Consider the following 20,617-nt stretch of genomic DNA (forward strand, 5'->3'; position numbering starts at 1 on the left):
AGCCTCCTCCTGCCCCGGGGCGGCGGGGCCGGGCTGGGGCTCCCCGGGGGCTGCGCGTCCTTCCCGTGTGGCTGCTCCTTCTGTAATTAGCGCGGGGTAATTAGCGCCGATACCCCGTCCCCGAAAGCGCAGGGGCCGAGGGTTTGTCCCGCTCTGCCAGGGTTTTGCTTTTGTCCCGGCGGGGAGCGGGGCGCGGGGCTCGGGGAGCTCCCCGCAGGCACAAAGCCGGCCCCGGAGCAGGGCAGCAGCTCGGGGCCGGGCAGCCCAAAGGCTTTCTCATCCTAGGAGGTAGGCAGAAAAGATGAAAAAAAAAATAAAATAAAAAAGAAACTGTTTAGAGTAAAATAAAGGAAATCCGTTTCGAGGACCCAGAGGAGAAGCGAGAACGTTAAAAATTAACAGCGGAAACAGGAAACACTTCGCTGGGTAAACACAGGCTCCCAATTTCGCCGTATGAAAGCCGGGAGGGCGCAAGGTGCTCGCCGGCACCGCGGCCACCCGCGCCCCGCCGCGGTACCTGCCTGCGGCCTCCCGACCGGGGCCGGGCCGGGAAGCGGGGCCGAGGCGGGGAGAGCCCCGGTCCTCGCGAACCGCTGTGGTGGCAAAGATCGGAACTGCAGGAGCTGCCGAGCGCCGGGAGCCGAGCCGTCCGCCAGAGATGCGGAGAAGGGAATAGCAGGGCTCCCCGGCGGCGGGGAGACGGGACGAGAGAGCCGGGGGCGAGGTGAAGGAGAAAAGGATGCTCGGGGAGGGTCGGGGGGAAGGACGGGGTCCTCGCCCCGGTGTCAGCCCCCCATCCCCGGCAGGACGCGTTTCGGCAGCGCTTTGGCCGTCCCATGCGGAGCGGGCGATGTCCTGGGCGGAGGAGGGCGGCCACCGGCACGGTCTCGACGGCTGCGGGGGAAAGGGGAGGAAAACGGTTTTCCGCCTGGAAGGACGCCTGCCGCTTTCTTTGTCCCTTCCCTCGGGCTTCCGAGCCCCCATTCATTAGCAAAGAAGGAAAAAAAAATAAAGAAGAAAGAAAGAACAAAAAAAAAAAGAAAGAAACGGGGGAGGACTTCTCAAGGCGAGGTTGCCCGCAGCTCCCCCGGGGCCGGCCGGGCCCCCCGGCAGCAGGGCAGGAGCAGCCCCCTCCCCGCCCGCATTTTCGGGCACATCGGCCCGGTACCGGCCTGCTCCGTAGAGGTCTCTCCGAGCCACAGCTTGGTGCTCCGGGACTAACGGCTCGGCGGAGCGAGCTCCTCATGCTCCTCCTCTTTCTCTCTTGCAGAATTTTGTGTGCCTCCCTCCCGTTCCTGCCCGTCTTCTGCTAAAGCCTGGGAGCTCCTTGCGCTCCTTCTCCCTCTCCTTCCCGGGGCAGCACCGCCGGGAGCGCTGCCCCCGATCCGGCCGGGGCTGCAGGCAGCCGGAGCCGGCAGGAAATTTTGGATGGGCGACCACGGAAAAACCTCGCTTTGCAGCGGGCACGCACCGCGCCTGCCCCTGCGTTTGTCCAGCCGGACTGTGGAACAGGCTCCTAAAAACGCAGCACACTTCGGCTTCCATCCCAAATCCCAGCAAACGCAATGTCGGGTGGCGAAAAGATCCCTCTTGCAAGTGGATAGCCGGGATTTCTTTTCAAACAGCGGGGACTGACAGGCATTTCTTAAAAATCCCGTTCTCTGTATAGCTGCGATGAGAAAGGCGGTGGAAGAGGGGAGCCAGCAGAGCATCCTCAGCCCGCCGGGCATCGCCTCCCGGACCTGCCCGGCACCGCAGTTCCAGCTGCCCAGGGCCAGCAGCTCACCCAAAATTACTTTCACAGGGTGCCACGAGCATCCTCGGCGGCTTCTGCAGCCCGGCAGGGAGATAGCGGAGACGTTTGTTCTTTTTCCAGGCGGACCGGGAGAAGACGAAAGAGCTGCAAGAGCTTAATAAACCTCGGAGGGGATCATCCACCTCCTGCTTCAGCGCCTTGTGCTGCGCGGACACCTCGCAAAGAGCAGAAGAAGTTGCGTTTAAAGGCTCCAAGGGGTGGTTTTCAGCCCTTCGGAGCAGTGTGCGAGCGCACAGCCCTTCGGCTTGGGCTCGGTGTCGGTCTCGGTGCGAATTAAGTCAAAGAGCACCGAGAAATTAACTCCTGGGGTTGAGGATTCACACCAAGACACACACCCGGTCGCACGGAGAGGAAGCTTTGCATTGAAACGTCTTTGGTTGCAGGGTGCTTTGAGGAGGAAGGCAGAGCACTACGGGCAGAGCACGGGGTTTGCCAGCACAGAAATTACGGGAAAAATGCCCTCTGAGCTTCGCCAGGGGCTAAACTCGGGCACAAAGGACGCGAAACGAGGGGCTGGCTGGAAAGCGAGGACACCCCCTTTACTCGGAGTAATCCGAGGTCAAATAAAGAACAGCAAAGGTTTCCTAGGTCGGCACCCAAAACAAATCGAGGCGATTTCTAGGCAATTTTGTTGCTGCTATTTTCGTACGGTGCTGTTCTGTCCATTAAAAATCTTTTTATGCCCCCAGAAAGAGTGGCACTGAGAACGTTTCCCCTGTAATATCACATTATCAACACAGCTCGTTTGCTATTTTTCAATGAATTATCCCTTTTATTTGTTTATTTCTTTGATCAACTATAAATGAAAGTTATTCGTGTATATAAAACTGAAGTTTTTACTGTTGAAATTGAACTGTACATGTTTACTACAGGAAAAAATATCAACTCTTGTTTAACAAGACATTATACATCAATAAGCAATAACCTTGTGGAGGATTTGCAATCACCTGGTCTATAAAAACAAGCAGGACAAATAACAGCAATTTATATGCAAAAGTAATGATTTAATGACTATAAGCAAGACAAAGCAATAGAATTGTGCTTCTTTTGCAGACTGGAGACAATGAAATGTTTAACTACAATTTTCCCGTACAAACATGAAACAATATCCATATAGAATAAACACCCTCACAAATGTATAACTGATGGGTGATGAACACACACGAAGTTCGACCAAAGCAAAGCACAAACTGAAAAGTGTTCTGGGCTGTTCATATTTTATGTCGGAAAAGTTCCTTCTGCTGAAAAAAAATAATACCCTTAGAAGCCTCTAATAAAATGCACCTATTTGCAGGCCATTAAAGAGGAGGCATTCTCCACAATTTATTGGAAATATTAAAGTACCTGTTAAATTTTAATGAAGTTAGTACTGTACCATATACATATATATTAAAACAAATTTAGACAAAATGCCTTCACCCAGCAATTTGCTGGTTCCTTAAAATTTATACCAAATAGTTTATGGCTTCTATAATGATTCCATGTGCTTTTAAAAACACAATCCCACCACTCCAAATAATAAAAAGGTAATCAAACAGGTCAATTACTTTCATCTCCCTTAACTTTTTTTTTTCTTCACTGCATCACTTCAGCAACATTTGGTAAAGTTAAAATATACCACTTGGAAAAAAAAAAAAAAAAAAAAAAAAGACAAAGGCAGTAAAATGCTTTTAAGATTGCCAATTGCCCCCAGGTTATCAGAGACTTGAATGTGCTTCCCCAATACTGTAGCTTTCACACGCAAAGTGTTTCTCGCAGTATGAGCAAAGCTCAAACAGGCGGCATCTGCAAGGGTCGAACCAGTTTAGAAATTTAACAACCATATCATGAGTGCATGAAACACAATATTTTCTTTATAGTATTTATAAATATATCATACAATACTGTTTCCTGTTATGTCATATACCAATATGGCATTGTACAATAAGCATAATGCCATCTGATTCTTACAAAAGCGAATCATTTAAACAAGTCAGTAAATAAAACGGTAATACCCGCTTTTAGGCATACAGATTGTAAAACTGAAGTTTACTTTTCTTTTGATCGGTTCTGCGCAGCAACAGAGAATTAAAGATGCAACATAAGAATCAAAATGGCTAATACGCAAAAATTGTTATTCACAGTGACATGGCTACATATATGCATTATTCTATGCATATTCTTTCCGTTTCGTTGGATTTCAAGATGAAAAAGCACTTGCTTTCTACAGGTTCACAAAACAGCATAATAACAATAACAATTGAAGAGAACGCGATGGAGGAGTTAGTCTGGATTAACAAACTACTTCCCAGGGGTTTTATATCAACTTCGGGAGACTCCCGGGTCCAGATGACGGGGACGGAAACAACTCCACATCATTCAGAACACATGAAGGTGTCGCTCCTGTTTGCTTCCCAGTCCTTCGAAAACAATTTACATTTCAATCTTGCGTCGCAATTAACGTCCACAGCGAATGTCACCTAGTCCGCCTTTTATAGCCAAGTTCAGTGTCACTACAAAAGAAAGCAGTTTGGACGATAGTCACATGTATTAGCATCTATAAAGCTGTAATGGCATGGAGAGATCTATAGAAAGGAGGGGCAGGGGCGGTAGTCTCGTGGGCCCGTCAACCGGACGAAGTGGCCGAGGAGCCGTTTATCGAGGTTTTCCGCGCTCTGTTGGTGAAGGAGGACTGGTGGTTACTGCTGGGGCTGCTGCTGGTGCCGTTCATGGTGCTGGAGATGTGCGGGAACTGGGGATGGGGAGACTGGACCGGCGTGCTGGGGCTGGGCAAACAGGAGGAGGTGGAGGGGATGCCTCCTGCTGGGCTGCTCGCCTTATCGCTCCCAGAGTCACTTTCTAGCTCCCCGCTGTTATTCAAGCCTTCCCTCTGGTGACCGATCTTCATTCTCTTGCAAGTGGGTCGCACTCTGTACTTGAGGGGCAGAGGGCCGTTCTGCAAGGCAAAGAGAAGCCCCCGTCAGCGCCCTGCCCTGCCCGGCCACCACTGGGCACCCGCCAGCCAAGGTTGGGCTGCTAATTACCCGTCTCCAGGTGTAGATGTAGGCGATGTCCATTAGGGTGTAGTAGTCCTTCAAAGGCTCCTCTTCGTACATCACATCGATCTGCACGAGACATTTAACCTTGCGTTAGCGAGCCACTATGCTGCCCCCAAGGTGACCGTAGCCCCCAAACCCTTTTAAAAAATGCCTCGCCAGAAATGGAGCTGGGGATTTTTGCATACATTAAACGTGTTTATAATGAGTTAAGGAGCAATCTCTTGACACATCGATATTTACATAAAAATTCAGGGTGTCACCAAACTCTGCCCTGAGATACTGTAAAATAATGGTCTTAATCCCACCAACATGTTGTAAATGCCCCGTTGTTAGCACTTGCTGGAAGTGACCAGAAATCTAAACCAAGAAGAGCGTTAACCAGCGTTAGCGGGGTTCCAACAGCAAGACTGATTAAACAAAAAGAAAACCCACTGGGTACCTGGAAAGTGTTAGGAATATCCATTTTACTCCGCAGGAACTTTCTTAGATGCATCACTGTCATTGCTGCTGGGCAGCGTAAGTATCTTTTGTCATTCACCTAATGACATAATAAAGGAAATCAGTCAACTGAGAACAAGCAATTACATCCCCCAAAGCTGCATTCTAACATCTTATGCGATATTTAAAAAAATGAGTGTTATTGAATTCTGAACCTTACGGTAACGGCTTCTACTGTTCTAAGGAACAATAGAAATAAGTGGTACCTTGCAGTCCCAGGGAAAGTAATTAAAAATGCAACTAATTTTATACATGAAGATTTGCATCTCATACTGAATCCCTGTTAAGGATGCGTATGCATTACACACTGATTTTTTAAAAATAACCAACAAATAATTTATTGCAGAATGACAAAAAAAAAAGGTTCAACTTTAAAAGCAACACTCCAGGTATTTTTTATTTTTAAGAGCTGGTTGCATACACGGTTATATGGAGCTGTTCTACCTCTTCTCTCCCTGCTACCGCAGCAGGAGGTGTGCTCCTCTCAGTCCAGACACAAATCTCTGTCTATTTTTCTCAGCTACAAACCCGCTCAAAAGATACTTGTGTGTGTGTCACGTTTCCTCTGGAGCAAAGGAAAGTTATTTACCTCTTCCTTTGATTTTTCTTTCTCCTTGTTTCCTTTTCGTTCCAGTCTGGGAGAAGAAATGAAACAATTACAACAAATAGTAAATATAGCTGCTATCAGTCAGGTAAACATAAAATATTGCCATTCAGGAACTTGCCTATTCTGGTCAAAGAATTCAATGGATAAGCTTATTATCTCGTCGTCTGTTATAATTCTTTTGTCTTCGTCAGCCACTTCTCCCCTGTCTTCATTAGAGCCATTGGCAGCTGCGCAGAAATTTCCACAATAATTTACATTTTGAAATTCAAATCAGGAAGAATGGCAATTCTCAGCAACAAGAAAAAAAAAAAAATCTCCACAGCAAGATTATGAATTAAATCTACCAAAGTGCTAAAACAATGAACGCCCATTACTCTGAATTTACATCTTAAAATTCTATCGCGGTACCGCTTAATTTGTAAGGTAAAAAGGAAACAGGGAAGCATCTAGGTCAATGCTACAGCGATTTAAGTTGTGAACGAGAAGCATTTACCATCAGCCGACGGATGAGCAGCATAAAAATCCCTTCTTCTTTTCATTTCATCTAGGTGGAAAAGCATACATTTTTGTCTTTTAGTACATGCTCTGTAACTGCTGGCAGTGAGACAGGGCAGCAGTTCTGGTTTGGGGTTTTCTACTCTTAAGAAAAAAAAAACACACTCATTTAACTACTTACTTTTGAAAAGGCCTGGCACTAGCTTGTATACAATATCTTGGAGAGTTTTATCTGACCTGAAAAAAAAAAACAACCACCATAAAATTAAGCAGATGAAGCAATATTTTAATCCAAGTGGCAGCTCCTCATTTATAATCTTTCACAACAATGAGGCATCTCCTGCAAAGCGGGAGGCTAGTCATAAAAAGTTAACTTACAAGACCTTATAATCAAGCTAACACTCTTCTAAAGGCTGCTATAAACCAACACCCGAGCGATCTGCGGCACAACAATTGAAAAATAATTCTCTCAGACTGGAGGAGGGCCCTGAAAACTACCAGTCCTCCAAATGAAGGGGGAGAATGGGAAAAAAAAAAACAACAGCGAGAAGAAAATATTCCTGAACCAAGAAGCCTGCTCTCCAGGCTTTCGACTTTCAGCCTGAAAAGTTGGAGCAGCATTTTATTTTATTTTATTTTTTACATGGCTTTGCTGGATGGCCAGACTGAAGCATGTCCGTGGGAAATGGAAAGTGGGGATAAAAACTGTCGGATCGGTATCCATGAGAATGGGGGGAGAGGGAGAAGGCATTGTGGCAGCGGTTAGCCTATGCAAAAAAAAAAAAAAAAAAAGACCCAACAGCAACTTTCTGCCTCGCATCCAGCGAAATCTTCAATTTCCATCAATGACAAAACTCCAAAGAGAGAGCCTACGCGCAAGTTAGCTCGGAAATTGACAGCTCCTTTCAGATTTAAATGGCACACCGAGAGATAACATCAGCACAATCGCCGCTGGCCTCCCCAGCCGGGGGAAAACCAGAGGAGCGCGCCGCACCTCGCCCCCTGCTCCTACCTTATGTTCAAAAGCGGCCGGGTTTTGTGAACTTGGACATCGCAAATGGGGCAGTACTTGCTCGTCTCCAAGTAACGCACGATACACGTCTTGCAGACTGCAAGGCAAACACGGGAAGCCTTTTAGCCAGAGGTGGAGGTGCCGGCGGAGCATGCATAGAGCGAGGTGCGATCTTCTCAGCTATGCAAGCCCCGCAGATCGTCCATCGGCAGGAGCGCGCTGCTTAAGCTCAACAAATACCCAAATAAGCCGCGATTAACATGAAAAGGGGACGCTCGGAGTCCATATACTCGGACTTTAACAAAGAGAGCAGCAGGGCCGGCGGCGGGAGGAAGCCGCTCGCGGCGGGGCCGGCCGGGGGGCGGCTGTCCCGGGGCTGTCCCCGAGCCGTCCCGGGGCTGTCCCGGGGCAGGGGCTCGCCGGGCGCCCGGTGCTACTCACAGGAGTGGAGGCACTCGATGATGGTCGTCGCGTCGATGAAGTACCCGCCGCACAGCACGCACATCAGATGGGGGTTCAGCTCCGTGATTTTGATCCTGGTGGTCCGGTGCATTTTGCCGGCGGACCGGGCGGCTCTGCAAGACACGCGAGCGGCCGGCGGGCCGGGTGAGCGGGGCCGAGCGCCGCGTCCCGGCGCCGGGGCCCCGAGCCCGGCATCCCCCGGTGGCGGCGGCGGAGGAGGCGGCGGCGAGCCCGGGTCCCGGGGCGGCTCCGGGCGGCTCGGGGCCGGGCTGGGCGCAGCCCCGCGGAGGCGCGGCCGCGGCGGCCCCCGCGCCGCTCGCTCCCCGCCGGGCACCGGGCTCTCGGCGGGGCCGGGCGGCGGCTCTCGGCGCGGCGGGGAGCCCGGGGGGGGCCGGCCGGGCACCGGGCTGCCGGCGAGCAGCACAAAGGGGAACCGGCGCCTCCCGGTGCGGCTGCCCTGGCATTTCCGGAGAGCGGGGAGGGGCGGCGGGAGGGGGGGGGGGTGGGGGGAAGGAGGGACCGAGATCGGTGGGGGGGGGTAGGGGGGGGGCACACAGACGGGGGGGACACGCACCTCGGAGCGGGGTCCGGGCAGCGGGGCCGGCCCGACAGGGGGGTCCGGGCGGCTGCCGCTGCCGCTCGGTGCCGATCCGGATCTGCTCCGCTCTCCGAGGGGGTTGCTATAGCAACTTACACTTACACTTGGCATCCTGCCACCGCTGGGAACACACGAGAGCCGGGCGGGGGGGCGGCTCGAAGGGGGGGGGGGTGGGGAGGGAAGGGGGGCCGGGCCGGGCCGGGCCGGGCCCGGGGGGGGTGGGACACGGGGCCCCGGGGGGCTGCCCGGGGGGGCGGGGGAGCCCTGAGGGTTTGGGAGCCCGGTGGCGAGGGGATGGTGGTGTGGGGGGGTGAGGAGGGCATGCAGGGGGAGGCGAGGATTTGGGGACGGGGGGGGGGCGGGCCGGGGGGTGCCGGGTTGCGGGGTCTGAGCCCGGCGGAGGCGAGAGCGGGAGGCTCCTCCCGAGCCTCGGCCATTTCGGCTCCTCGCAGGGGCCTCTCTCCACGTCGACTCGGGGCGAGGAGCTGGGCTCGGATCGCTCCGCTCCCCCCCGCCGCTCCCTCCTCCCCCCGCGCCGCCCCGCCGCGCTCCCGGGCCCCCCGCACCGCCCGCGGGGTGCTGAGCCCGCTCCGCGCCGCGCCGCCGGGGTCCCGCCGCCCCCCGGTCCCCTTCCCTTCGGTCTCCCCTTCCTCCCCCTCCGCCCCAGCTCTCGCTCTCTCTTTCTTTCCTTCCTTTCCTCCCCCCCCTTCTTTTGAGGCTCATTTGAAAAGCCTCCCGCGGACGAAGCGAGAGCGGTGCAAAGTTTTGCAAGAGGTGGAAAGTGATTTGCAGCACCCGGGGCAAGGTGCTCGGGTGGGAGGCAACGCACGGCTCCGGCTCCTTAAAATAAAAATAAAATAAAAATAAAAAATAAAAATAAAATAAAATAAAATAAAATAAATAAATAAAATAAAACCGCCTCCTTTTCAGTCATAAAGCACACCAAGGGAAGGGAGAAAAAAAAAAAAAAAAAAAAAAGCTCAAACCGACTTTAAACGGTACATTAGTGACAACATGCAAAGGACCATGTGACCAAATCATTCCTAAAGCTAAATCAACACCTTGTCAACACAATGCAGCGACAAGAGTGAAAAACAAATGTCATTTTCACAGTCTGAGAGCCATAAACCCCCATCGGATGCAGTGGCACCAGCGTTACATGCACACGTACTATTCAAAAATGAGAGGGAATAAGAGCTAGAGGGGAAAGTACACAGCGGGAAAATACCCTATCAGCCACGTCAGTTGCAGAGCGAATTATTTTCTGTCAGCCAGATCCTGAAAAATGCGATGTACCCGTGTTAGCGAGCTGCATGCTGCTCGTTTTCCCGTGCCGGCTCTCCCAGCACACCGGCTCGGCTGCCTGTCCCCCCTGTCGCCGAGCCGCAGCCCCCAGCCGCCTCTTGCGAGCTGGGGCAGCCTCCAGACGCGAGGCTCTCCCCAGCTGCTCGCAAACTTCGATGCTGGGCAGCGCAGGCAGCCCCACAGCCCCAGCTCTGCAAACGCTTTGAATTTCGGCCAGCCCGCCCAGGACAGGGGTAGGGTATTTCCCGAGGAGTGCACACACAGCGCCAACGAGCGACCTTAGCAAGGAAACTTCTGCTGCTGCTGCTCCAGGAGAAGCTCGGGACGAGCCGCAGAGCAGGCTCCCCCAAAACCAAAGCGGAGAGAGCGGGCGAAGAGAAAAACCGAGGGCGAAAAGCCCCGAGCGACGGCAGGTCCCCAAAGCTGCTGCTGGCACCGGGCAGGAGAGCGAGCCCCCCGCTTTTTGGGGCTGTGCTGCCGCTGCCACGGTCCCTGGCCCCCCCTGCACCCCCGGCCGGCGGCTCGCCCCCCGCCAGCACGGGCAGAGCCGGGGCTCCGGCCCCCGGCCCCCCGAGGGAGCCGAGGCAGCGGCTGCGGGGTGCCCCCGGGTCCCCGCCTGCCCCGGGCTGTTCGTCCGAGCCAACACCTCGGAGCTGACAAATCCCCGAAGTCCAAAACCCGTCGGTGAGCGGGGTCAGGCGAGCCGGCTGCTAGAAATCCTTCCTCGCCAGCCCTGCCTTTCTGGGACAAACCTTGCAGGACATCGACGCGTTTATTTCACGCGAGCCTAGCCCCTGCCCAAGCGGAGGAGGATTAAATCCAACCGTGAAACCCGTTTTTGTCGAAGCGACCCCCTGAACGCCGGTTATTTATCGCCCGGAGTTGGAGTTATCTTTGCCATCAGAGACTTTCCCCGGCCAGCAGGAGCGGGCAGGGATCCCCTCGCCGCCAGCCGCCCGAGCAGGCACACGGACACGCGTGTAAATCCCTGCGTGGGGGCCACAGCAACCCGCCGCGTTTCTCTCCAGCAGCCCGAGCTCAAGATTTGGGGAGGAGGGAGACCCTTTCAGTATTTATTTATTTTTTTTTTCCCCTGCTCGTGGTGATAAGACGACGAGTACCGACACTTCACACAGTCAATACAAACAGCCTCTTAGCCAGGACAATACTTATTTACACATTGACACATGGGACAACCAGACGTAAAATATAGGAAGATAATGCTTGCTGGAAGTAAACACTGCCAGCCGACTGGTTATTTAGAGGCCTTAAACGGGCTGTGTCAAAATGAGGAAAAACAGAAGTGCATTCTCCTGCTGAGGATCAGCTACATTATTAAAAATCCATAAACGCAATAAACTATCAAAGCTCGCCTGACAGGTCTCTGACAGAAAATACACCCGCAAAAAAAAAAAATAATAAAAAAAAAAATAGAAACATCACTGGGACAGGTCTGTGCACTTGGTACCTATCTCCACTCGGGAAAGTCTCTCCTCATCAGGGAAGAAGCTGTCATGCCACATCCTCACCTACTATCAGCCAGAGCCACTTCTACTGAGAAGTCTGTTACTGCTCTTTCACGTAAGAATGCCCCCATGTGTTTTTTAAGGAGGGACGGTGCTCCTTTCAAAGGAGGCATAGGTAGCTCAAATATCCTCGCCCAGCACGCTGCGGCCAGGAAAAGACCTGAATATTGGCAACAGAGTGCAAAAGGACCTCAGCCCCTTCAATAACCTCCCTGCAACTACGTGAACTCCACAGTCGGTCCCCTTAAAAAATGCACGAAAATGTTAATTTGGCATTCATTAAGGGATCAGGTAGGTCATCGCTTCGTATCTCTGGCAAACTGCACCAAAAGTCCGTCTCAGTTTCCAGGACGTGCTGCAAATGGGCAGTCTCGGTAGTTTGCCCGGACTGCACTTCCAGAACCTGCTCGGTCTTTGGGACGGTCCCATCAAACAGGCTGCCCGGAGCACTACAGACCACGCAAAAAAAATTAAATAAATAAATTCCAAAAAATCCATTTAATGCCCAGCTTGCAAATAGGCACACGCGCCCAGGTTTTCCTGAACTTTTTGGAGAGTGGAGGAGCGAATCAAAGTTTCTAGCTGCTGAAAAGTGACTCTCTCACTTTTCCAGAAACGCGTGTTTTTGGCTTATTTTTACCTGTTTACTCGCAAATATTTACAGCAAACAGGCGGAAACACCCCGCGTTATACACTGCCAAGGCCAGACAATCGCAAACACATCCGCAAGCAACTTTCCAGCGCTGCCCACAGCCTGCACGAGGATCCCACTCGTGACACCTTTAAGACCTGACAAAGGATTCCACGTTCACGTACCCTTCCCGGGCTCAGGAGGAAAAAGAAAAAAAAATAAAAATCCCAAAGGCAGGAAAGAAATCCGAAAACCCCTCTCCGTCCCACGGGCACATCACCTTTGCTCCAAAGGCTCTAGCAAAGCGCACACCCCAGTCCCCACAGCTCGCAGCCAAACTGCTCCCTTTGGCAAATTCAAAATTCAAAAAAAAATGCAAATAAAAGTTGCTCCTCGGTCCTGGTCGCCCCCTCCCCGCCTCTCCCAGCGGGGACACCCCCCCAAACTTTCGCATTTGAAGCACAAATGTAAGAGGAGACACTGGGAACAACTGGGAACCGCCATCTTACGAGCCATCCAATTTCCCCCAAGTACTTGTCCAAGTTAAGTTAATAACATTTTCTGCTGGGCGCCCCGGAGCCTACCAACCCCTCCAGGAGGATCGCTACCCCCCGGCGGCTCCGTCTCTATAAAATGGGGGCGTTATCTGACATTTTGGGCTCCCCCGGACGCCTTTCTTTCGGGGAGGACTGAAATCACTTGACCCAGGCAGCTCCAGATTTCACGACCGTCCCTGTTTAATCAAAATCTGCCTTTAAACAAAGGGCGCTCAGGCCGGGCTGGCAGCAGGGTCTGGAAATATAAATATTCTCCTCGGGGGCCATGTGCCCAGAAACGTTTTCGGGGGCACCTGGGGGAAGAAAGGAACTAAAATTTGCCAATGTGGGTGCGCAGCGAAAGCGAGTGCACGGGCTGCTGCTGCTGCTGCGTGTCTATATGTGTGCGTGTGTGGCTGGAGCAGCCTGTCAGCGCTTTTCCCAGCCGGAGAGCCGGGGGGACACCTAGGCTCCCCTTTGCAGCCCCCAAACCGGCCGAAAACCGCCGCCGAGCCCCCGCCGCCCCCCGCCGTCGGTGAGGAGACACCTCGCTGCATACATACCCGGAGGAAGGAGCCGGCGGGGGACGATCGGAGCGGCCAAAAAAGACAATGAAAGTTAAAAGTCGTTCAGCAGAAAATGAATGTGAGCCAAGCGGCCATCTTGAAATGAACTGCAGACGCTGTCAATTGCAATAAGCTTATTGCTGCTGCCGCCGCCGCTGCGCTCCGCTCATGTTAGTTACAAAACGCCCGGGTTTTTTCCTCCAAGCTTCCACCGACCCTTCGGGCTCCCTCTCGCTCCCTCCGAGCCTGCCTTTTCGGGTGGCTCAGGCGCCGGGAGCGCAAAGTCTCGCTAATCCGGATGGGTCCTCTCTCCACCAGCCCATTGTCTCTCCCTCTTCCCCCCGCTCTGCCTCTCGCTTTCGCTCTCTCTCTCTCTCTCCTCTCCCTCTCTTTTTTTTTTTTTTGTCCTCCTTTTTTTTTTTTTTTATTATTATTATTTCATAGTTGGTGACGAGGGGAGGGAGGAGGAGGAGGAGGAGGAGGAGGAGAAGGGAGGGGGGGGGGGGAGAGAACGGGGGAGGGCGGGAGGGTGGAGGAGGGAAAAATGCAAGGCTGAAGGCACACACTGCAAACTGACACCGGCCCCAAAATGGCTCGGAGTTCGCCCGCCCCGCCAGCGTCACGTGGGGCTCCTCATTCCTTAAGGGTGGCCTGGGAATTAGCGGCCGTGCCGCCGGAGCCCGGCAGCCTCCCCGTGACCCAATCCCGCAACCTCCTCCTCCTCCTCCTCCTCCTCCTCTTCTCCCTCCTCCTCCTCCTCCTCGCCCTCCCCCTCCTCCTCCTCCTCCTCCCCCCTCCCTCCCGCCGCCCCCTCCCCTCCCCCCCGGCCCTACACGCGCGCCGCCGCCGCCTCCTTTTCGCCGCCGCCTCCCCGCCCCGCCACGGCACGGCTCGGCACGGCACGGCACGGACCGACCCCCGCCCCAGACCCGCACCCCCCGCCCCCCGCCCCCCCCCCCCCGGCTCCCCACGCAACGCCCCCGATTCCTCCTTTTTTCTCTCCCCCCCCCGGCTCCTCTCCCTTTCATCCCCTCCGCTCCCCCACGATCACGCGTGACCCCACGCCCCCCCCCCCCATCCACGCCCGGAGCCCCCCCCCGCCCCCCCACGCACTTGTTGCTCCCGCCCCGTCCCGCCCCGCGTGGGGACGCGCGGCCGCCGCCCCCCCCGTCGGGGCCCGCAGCCCCCTCGGAGGGGCCGGGGAGCGGCGGGGGGGGTCGGAGCCGCCGCCTCCCGCAGCCCGGAGCCGGGGACACGTCGGGGACACGCGGAGGAGCGGGGCCAGCCCGGTGCCGTCGGGAGAGGAGCGCCCCGTGGGGGCGGCCGGGGCCCCCCGACGTGCTTCCCCCGCCGGCAGGTGCTCGGGCCCGGCCACCTCGGGGCGGCGGAGAGCAGGGGACGAAAGGACGAGCCCCCCCCCCCTCCCCGCCCCTCCCCGAGCCCTTCGAGCCGGCGCCGTCGAGCGGGAGCCGCCGCCGCCGGGGCTCCTCCGCTGCGGCGGGCGGGCTGCGGGGCGAGCCGGCCCCCAAAAAATTGCACGAGGGCCCCCTCCGCCTCCCGAGCCGCAGCCCGACCTTTAATCCCGGCCGGGATGCGAGATCGGCCCCGGTTAAAGCACGCAGCGAGTCCCCAGCGCCCCGTGGGGCCGGGGCCGTGCTCCGCAGTCCCGCTGCTGGGGACGCCCGATCCCCCCCCCCCCCCCCCGAAAAAAAAGGAATAGGAGCGAATAAACTTTATTAGAAACCAAAGAAATAGAGGCACAGGGAAAGGGGAGGAATGCTTGGAAGACGGCAGTTGAGTGGACGTTTAACTCCAGGTGTGATCTTCCAAAAAAACAAGCGAGGAATAGCAACTGCGGTCGTAAGAACAGTTATTTCCCTTAATTCTCGTCCAGGAGATCATTAAGAAAGCTTCAGATCACGAGATGTAAATGGAGATGAAAGACATTTGTCCTTCAGAAGACGCTTTTAGGAATCAGTACTTGAGCTCAGCAGGCTGGCTCCTTCCTTCAGTCACATCTGAGTCGCTCTTTCTAGACTCTTTGCAGCATCTTTTAGTTTTCCCACTAAATCCTGAGAGACGGAATACCAGCTTAGAATAAACATTTTTAAAAGGTCAGCTAGCAGGAGAACAGAATATTCTTTTTGCACACAGAGGGAAGGGAGACCAGCATCCTATACCACAAAGAATTGTTGCAGTTGACGAACAATGCCAGCAAGTAATTAAATAAATTCCTTTTTTATTTTTTTTATATATACTGTTGTAAAAAAGTAAGAAAAGTTGGAACTGAAGGAAAATGCTTTTTATCGTATATGATCTCCTAAAATATATCACTTCTTTTTAACGTGCAGATTTTATTGGTATGGTTACAATGGCTGGTACTAAGAGGCGCTAGGAGCTTTTGAGCACTATATACATTTCTAAAATCCTGAAAATATTTTGAGTGTAATTTTGTACTGGGACCATTCTCCAGTCAACGTACGCCAGGCTTAAGTCAGTCAGTGAACCAATTTAAAATACTCTCTGGCATGTCAAAGACAACTTTGGAGGCACATGCAAACCAAACGGCAGCATAAACCTGAAGTTTTAATATCTTGCCTTCTCTGCCCTAGCCCCTCTTCCCACTCTCCCCCAGTTTGCTCACTTTCAAGCACTACAATACCTCCATTGTTCAGTTACACATTTAAATCGCTAAACAAAGATCAACGTTTGTTTCAGTAGGTTTCTGACGTGCCATTAACGCCACTGAAGAGGCTCCAGCTCGTTCTCTATTTTCATTCGTGACATATTTCAGCCAGTGAACCGCTTTCCTTAATCATTTCCCCAACCCGCGGGAAATCAGAGTTTCAGAAAAATGATGCATCCCCTCCCAAATATACGCACTAGTTATGAAAACAGACCAAATATTTATGCACACATGGAAACAACACATGCAACCAAAATCAGTTACTGTACAGCTTCATTTGAGAAGACAGCAAGACCAAAGCCAGGTAATTTTGTCAGAAGTTTCCCCCTCACCCTCCCAGTTCAGGATTTTTATTTTATTTTTTATTATTTTTTGAGCATAGTTTCTATCACTTAATTATGATTGACAAGGTGTTAAAAACATTTACATCCACAACAGAAGCCAAGCATAGAAACAATGAGGAGGGAAAGAAGTACCTGCAATTGCTCCATCGTGCAACTAAAACTAACATCTGGGTGCGATCCTGAATCACTCTGAGGGAAAGAAGAAAAAAAAAAAAACCAACACACACCAACAAAAGACAGTTTTATTAAAAAATGACAAGGAATTGCATTTTTTCCTCTGAGGGTGTGAGCACTACCGTACCTCCACATTTAAGGTCACCAAATAGGAAGGCTGGTAAGTTTTATGAAGTTGGTTGGTCTAAATTAAAAACAAAGAGCATTGAAAAAAGTCAGGTCTCAGCACTGGGACAGACTAAAGAAACATGTTGATGCTTTGAGATTACCTTGATCTGATATTCCAAGCGCCAAGACACATCAGTTATATGGAGGGGAGATCTGCCTATGCTGAAAGACACAACAGTAACAAGTTCCCTAAGCTAAAAGAAAAAGTGAATTTTCTAAAGCTGCCCATCAATAAGGCCAACAAGTTTCTCAAGATACTTTTATTGCTCCTTGAAAAGTTCAAAAAGTTACTTAAAAGTAGAATACTGAAAGGAGGAAGGAAAGTTTCAACAGCTGTTTTCTAAGGGCTGTTAAAAATGTAAAAAAAATAAAAATAAAAATAAATAATATATTTTTTTAAATCAATATTTTTTTACTTAATCATGTGAAATATGCATGGATGTTTTCCAGGAGAGTTTCAAAGTAGCTTTAATGGGCACTGATTCACCTACCTTCCCAACAGGATTTCCAAGGCATCCTTGTTTTTCTGAAGGAAAAAAAAAAAAAAGAGAGAGAGAGGACGAGAGAAAGGAAAATATATTTGGAAGCTTCAAACAAATTGCTGCAGGAGAAGGAAAAGACCAATATGTTCAAATTGGATTCAAAACCTGATATTCGGTGCAAAACTGCTCGATTCTCTCTTTATCCAATTTACAGTCTTCCAGGCACGTGCTGCGGGGAAGCAGAACTTATCATCAGCCCTCTGCTAGCACCGGCTCGGCCGTGAGCCAGGGCAGCAATGGGGTGGCCGCAGGGCGCTGCTGGTACCTGATGGCAGCCACGTCGGCTCTCTGCTTTGCTGCCTCCAGAATGCACGTCGCAGCGGCGGCGTGGCAGTGCTTTAACACCGCCGGGTCGATATCTTGCAGGTCTGGATCGTCTACAACCAAACGCCCCGCTGAGGAGGGCAACGCCGAGCCCGCAAACTTCGCCCGGGGTCGGGGAGCGGGTTGGGGATGAGGTCGGGACGAAGGGGAAGGGAAGAAGGGGAAGGGATGGGGGATGCTACGGACCCCGCGGTGCGTCCCGGCGCTGCTCCTAACTCTCCACCCCATTAAAAATGATAGGAAAAAAAAAAAAAAGCGAGGAGAAGCTCGGTTTCCTCTGCACGCCCCGCTCGCGGCTCCCCGGGGCGGCTGCGGGTTAAAGGCAGGCTCGCAGCCGAGGCACCGCCGCCCCCCTCCGGCCCGGCGGGGTGCAGGGTGCGGGGAGCAGGGTGCGGGGAGCAGGGTGCGGGGAGCAGGGTGCGGGGTGCCGGCGGGGCTCCGCCGCTTTGCATCCTGCCGGCGGGGCGGCCCCGTGCAGCGGCACCCGCGAGCGAGGGTCCGGCGGCGGTGGCGGGGCGGTGTGCACGCACCTCTGTGCACGCACCTCTGTGCACGCACCTCTGTGCTCGCACCCGCGGCGCTGTACGCGTGCACACCCCCGCCTGCATGCACACGCGGCTCTGTGCGTGGTCACGCGGCTATATGCATGCAGGCGGTCCTATATAGACGCACGCCCCTATATGTGCATGCACCCGGTCCTATATGCACACAGTTCTACGTGCCCGCAAGCAAACCTATATATGTGCATAACCCTATGCTCGTGCATACCCCTATATACATGCACACCCCTATGTGCATGCACAGTCCTATATGTCCGCACACAAACCTATATGCATGCATAATCTTATATTTATGCATAACCCTATACCCATGCACATCTATGTGCATACAGACCCCTATATGGATGCACACAGTCCTATATGCACATTGTTATATGCGCGCATGCAAGCCTATATGCATGCATACCCCTATATTCATGTATACCCCTATGTGCATGCACACCCCTATGTGCACACACACCTATATGCATGCATATTCCTATATGCACACACACCTATATGTGTGCATACCCCTATATTCACGCATACCCCTATAAGTATGCACACAGACCCCTATATGCACACAGACCTATATGCACAGACAAGCCTATATGCGTGCCATACCCCTATGCTCATGCATGCCCTGTAAGCATGCACACAGCCCTATATACACACAGACCTATAAGCACATGCAAGCCTATATGCTTGCACACCCCTCTATGCATTCACACCCCTATATGCGCACACCCCCCTATGTATGTGCATGCACACCCCTATACCCCTACATGCACACACACCCCTATATTTATACCCCCCCCCTGTACATGCACACCCTTAACACCGAGCACCGCAGCCCCACGCAGGACCCCCCCGCACCCCCCACAACCCCCTCTGCACACCGCATCCCCCCCACCTCCCGCAGGTGGCCCCCTTAACACCCCCCCCCCCCCCATTACAACCCAATCCCTCTCCCCCCTCCCCGCGCTCACCCAGGCCGCCGGGGGGCTGCAGGAGGCCGCGGAAGGCGGCGCGCAGCAGCGCGGTGTAGGCGGCCCGGGGGAGGCGGCGGGGGTCGCCCAGCAGCCGCCACCCGCCCTGCGCGGCCGCCGACAGCTCCATTGTGCCGCCGTGACCTTCGACACGCGCCACGTGACGCGCGGCAGCTGATCACCGGCGGCGGCGGGGGCGGCGGGGCGGAGCCGGCCGGGACCGGGAGCGGGGGGCGCGGGCGGGCGGGCGGAGGCGCCGCCGGGGCGAGGGCTCCGCGGTACCGCGGAGCCCTCGCCCCGGCGGCGCCTCCGCCCGCCCGCCCGCGCCCCCCGCTCCCTTCCCGGCCTCGTCACCCTGAGGAAGGCGCCCCCCGGGCCTTCCCTGGGCTGCGGCCGAAGCCTGTGAATATTTAGTGTTTTCCCCCTCAGTCGCCTTTTCTTGATGTTCTGAGGAGAAAATCCTAACCGGGGCAGGCGAAACGGCCCGCGGCACCCCGCTCTGAACGGGCTGAGCCGCCAGCGCGTAACCCCAGCCTGCCCTCGACAAATTTACTGTGGTGTTTCTGAAGTGAAAAAGCCCGTGTTCAAATCTCCTCGGGCTGAAAGCAGTACAAGCACTGACAGGGACGCTAACGCACAACCGAGTCTTCCCTCCGCAAACCTTTATTACAATATTTCCAAAGTGGAAATTCAGCACCAAAATCTCCTCATATATTTATATTTTTAAGAGTAGAAGCTAAAGGCCCCCGCCAGCTTGGTGATTTTTAAATAACATATGCATACTGACTGAACAACCCTTATTCGTGGAATATTTCTCAAGTGGAAATTCCACATTGAAATCTCTTCATTTTCTTTTTTAAAAAGTAGAAGATAAAGGCCCCTGCCAGCTTGGTGATTTTAACATAACATCTACATACTGACAGCAAGCTAGTCCTTTCCACGTTACAGATACGTTTCAGACAACGCAGCCTTTCCACGCTGCACATACATTTCAGACAACACAAAGTGTAAAAATGACCAGCTGCCAATTATCACCAAATACATAACATAAAATCATGTAAAAAGAGCAGTTTTTCCTCTACATTTGCAATGCTTCTTGTCTGACATAGGATTTGGTGAGGAGAGTAAGTCAGATGCACTAGCACGTGTAAATGTAGTGCAACATGTAAAGCATATCCCATGCATACCCCTATATATTGTCATGACCCCCATGTTTTATCATAACCTAATTTAAAATTGGTGAGCATCCCCTGCTCTGGGTCAGCTTCTGACCTGTGCTGCAATCCCTTTGTATTTTGACACCGCTGCTAGAGGAGTGGACCTCGTGCTAGGAGAGAGCTTTGGATACACAAATTTCATTTCTCCTGACCTATTGAAGGCGATTGACTGGATTTAATTGAAGAGCTGTTAGGAATTTTGTATCCACATCTGTACCTGTCACTAATTGTAGACTGTCATCTAAGAGCTCAGCCAAGGTTTTGAAGCCAGTTAAAGTTTTGTTCCAGTGAGAACAGTAAAATTGTATTTTATCACATCTAGCCACATCACATTTTACATGCATTTGAATGTGTTTTCTCTTTGTGATATTAATCCACTTCTTTCTCTAAATCTGGTGTCTTCCTGTCACATACATTTCTTCCTCAGTACTGATGCAGGACACGAGCAATCAGGTTGCTGGCACTGTGGGTTCTCCGCTTACTAGGTAAAATCATGCATTGCTAAACTTGGGTCTCAACTATGCACAAACTGAGGTAAAAATAA

General features: G+C 53.0%; 1 protein-coding gene across 1 annotated transcript; it reads right to left on the reverse strand.

The window, feature by feature from the left end:
* Window positions 1-894: 894 nt before the first annotated feature.
* Window positions 895-19,045, reverse strand: LOC309875224 (uncharacterized protein). The gene is made up of 17 exons (XM_082754372.1): window positions 18,857-19,045; window positions 17,270-17,381; window positions 17,110-17,173; window positions 16,954-16,988; window positions 16,564-16,624; window positions 16,422-16,478; window positions 16,253-16,309; window positions 15,107-15,162; window positions 7,908-8,608; window positions 7,467-7,563; window positions 6,636-6,691; window positions 6,453-6,503; window positions 6,078-6,186; window positions 5,942-5,987; window positions 5,294-5,392; window positions 4,840-4,920; window positions 895-4,751 (listed from the first exon to the last, which is right to left on the reverse strand). Exons 1-17 carry the CDS (start codon window positions 18,984-18,986, stop codon window positions 4,422-4,424), a joined length of 2,142 nt encoding a protein of 713 aa, XP_082610498.1. The 5' UTR covers window positions 18,987-19,045; the 3' UTR covers window positions 895-4,421.
* Window positions 19,046-20,617: the final 1,572 nt, after the last annotated feature.

Source organism: Aythya marila (assembly GCF_965140915.1).
Source record: "Aythya marila genome assembly, chromosome: 2".
NCBI lineage: Eukaryota > Metazoa > Chordata > Aves > Anseriformes > Anatidae > Aythya > Aythya marila.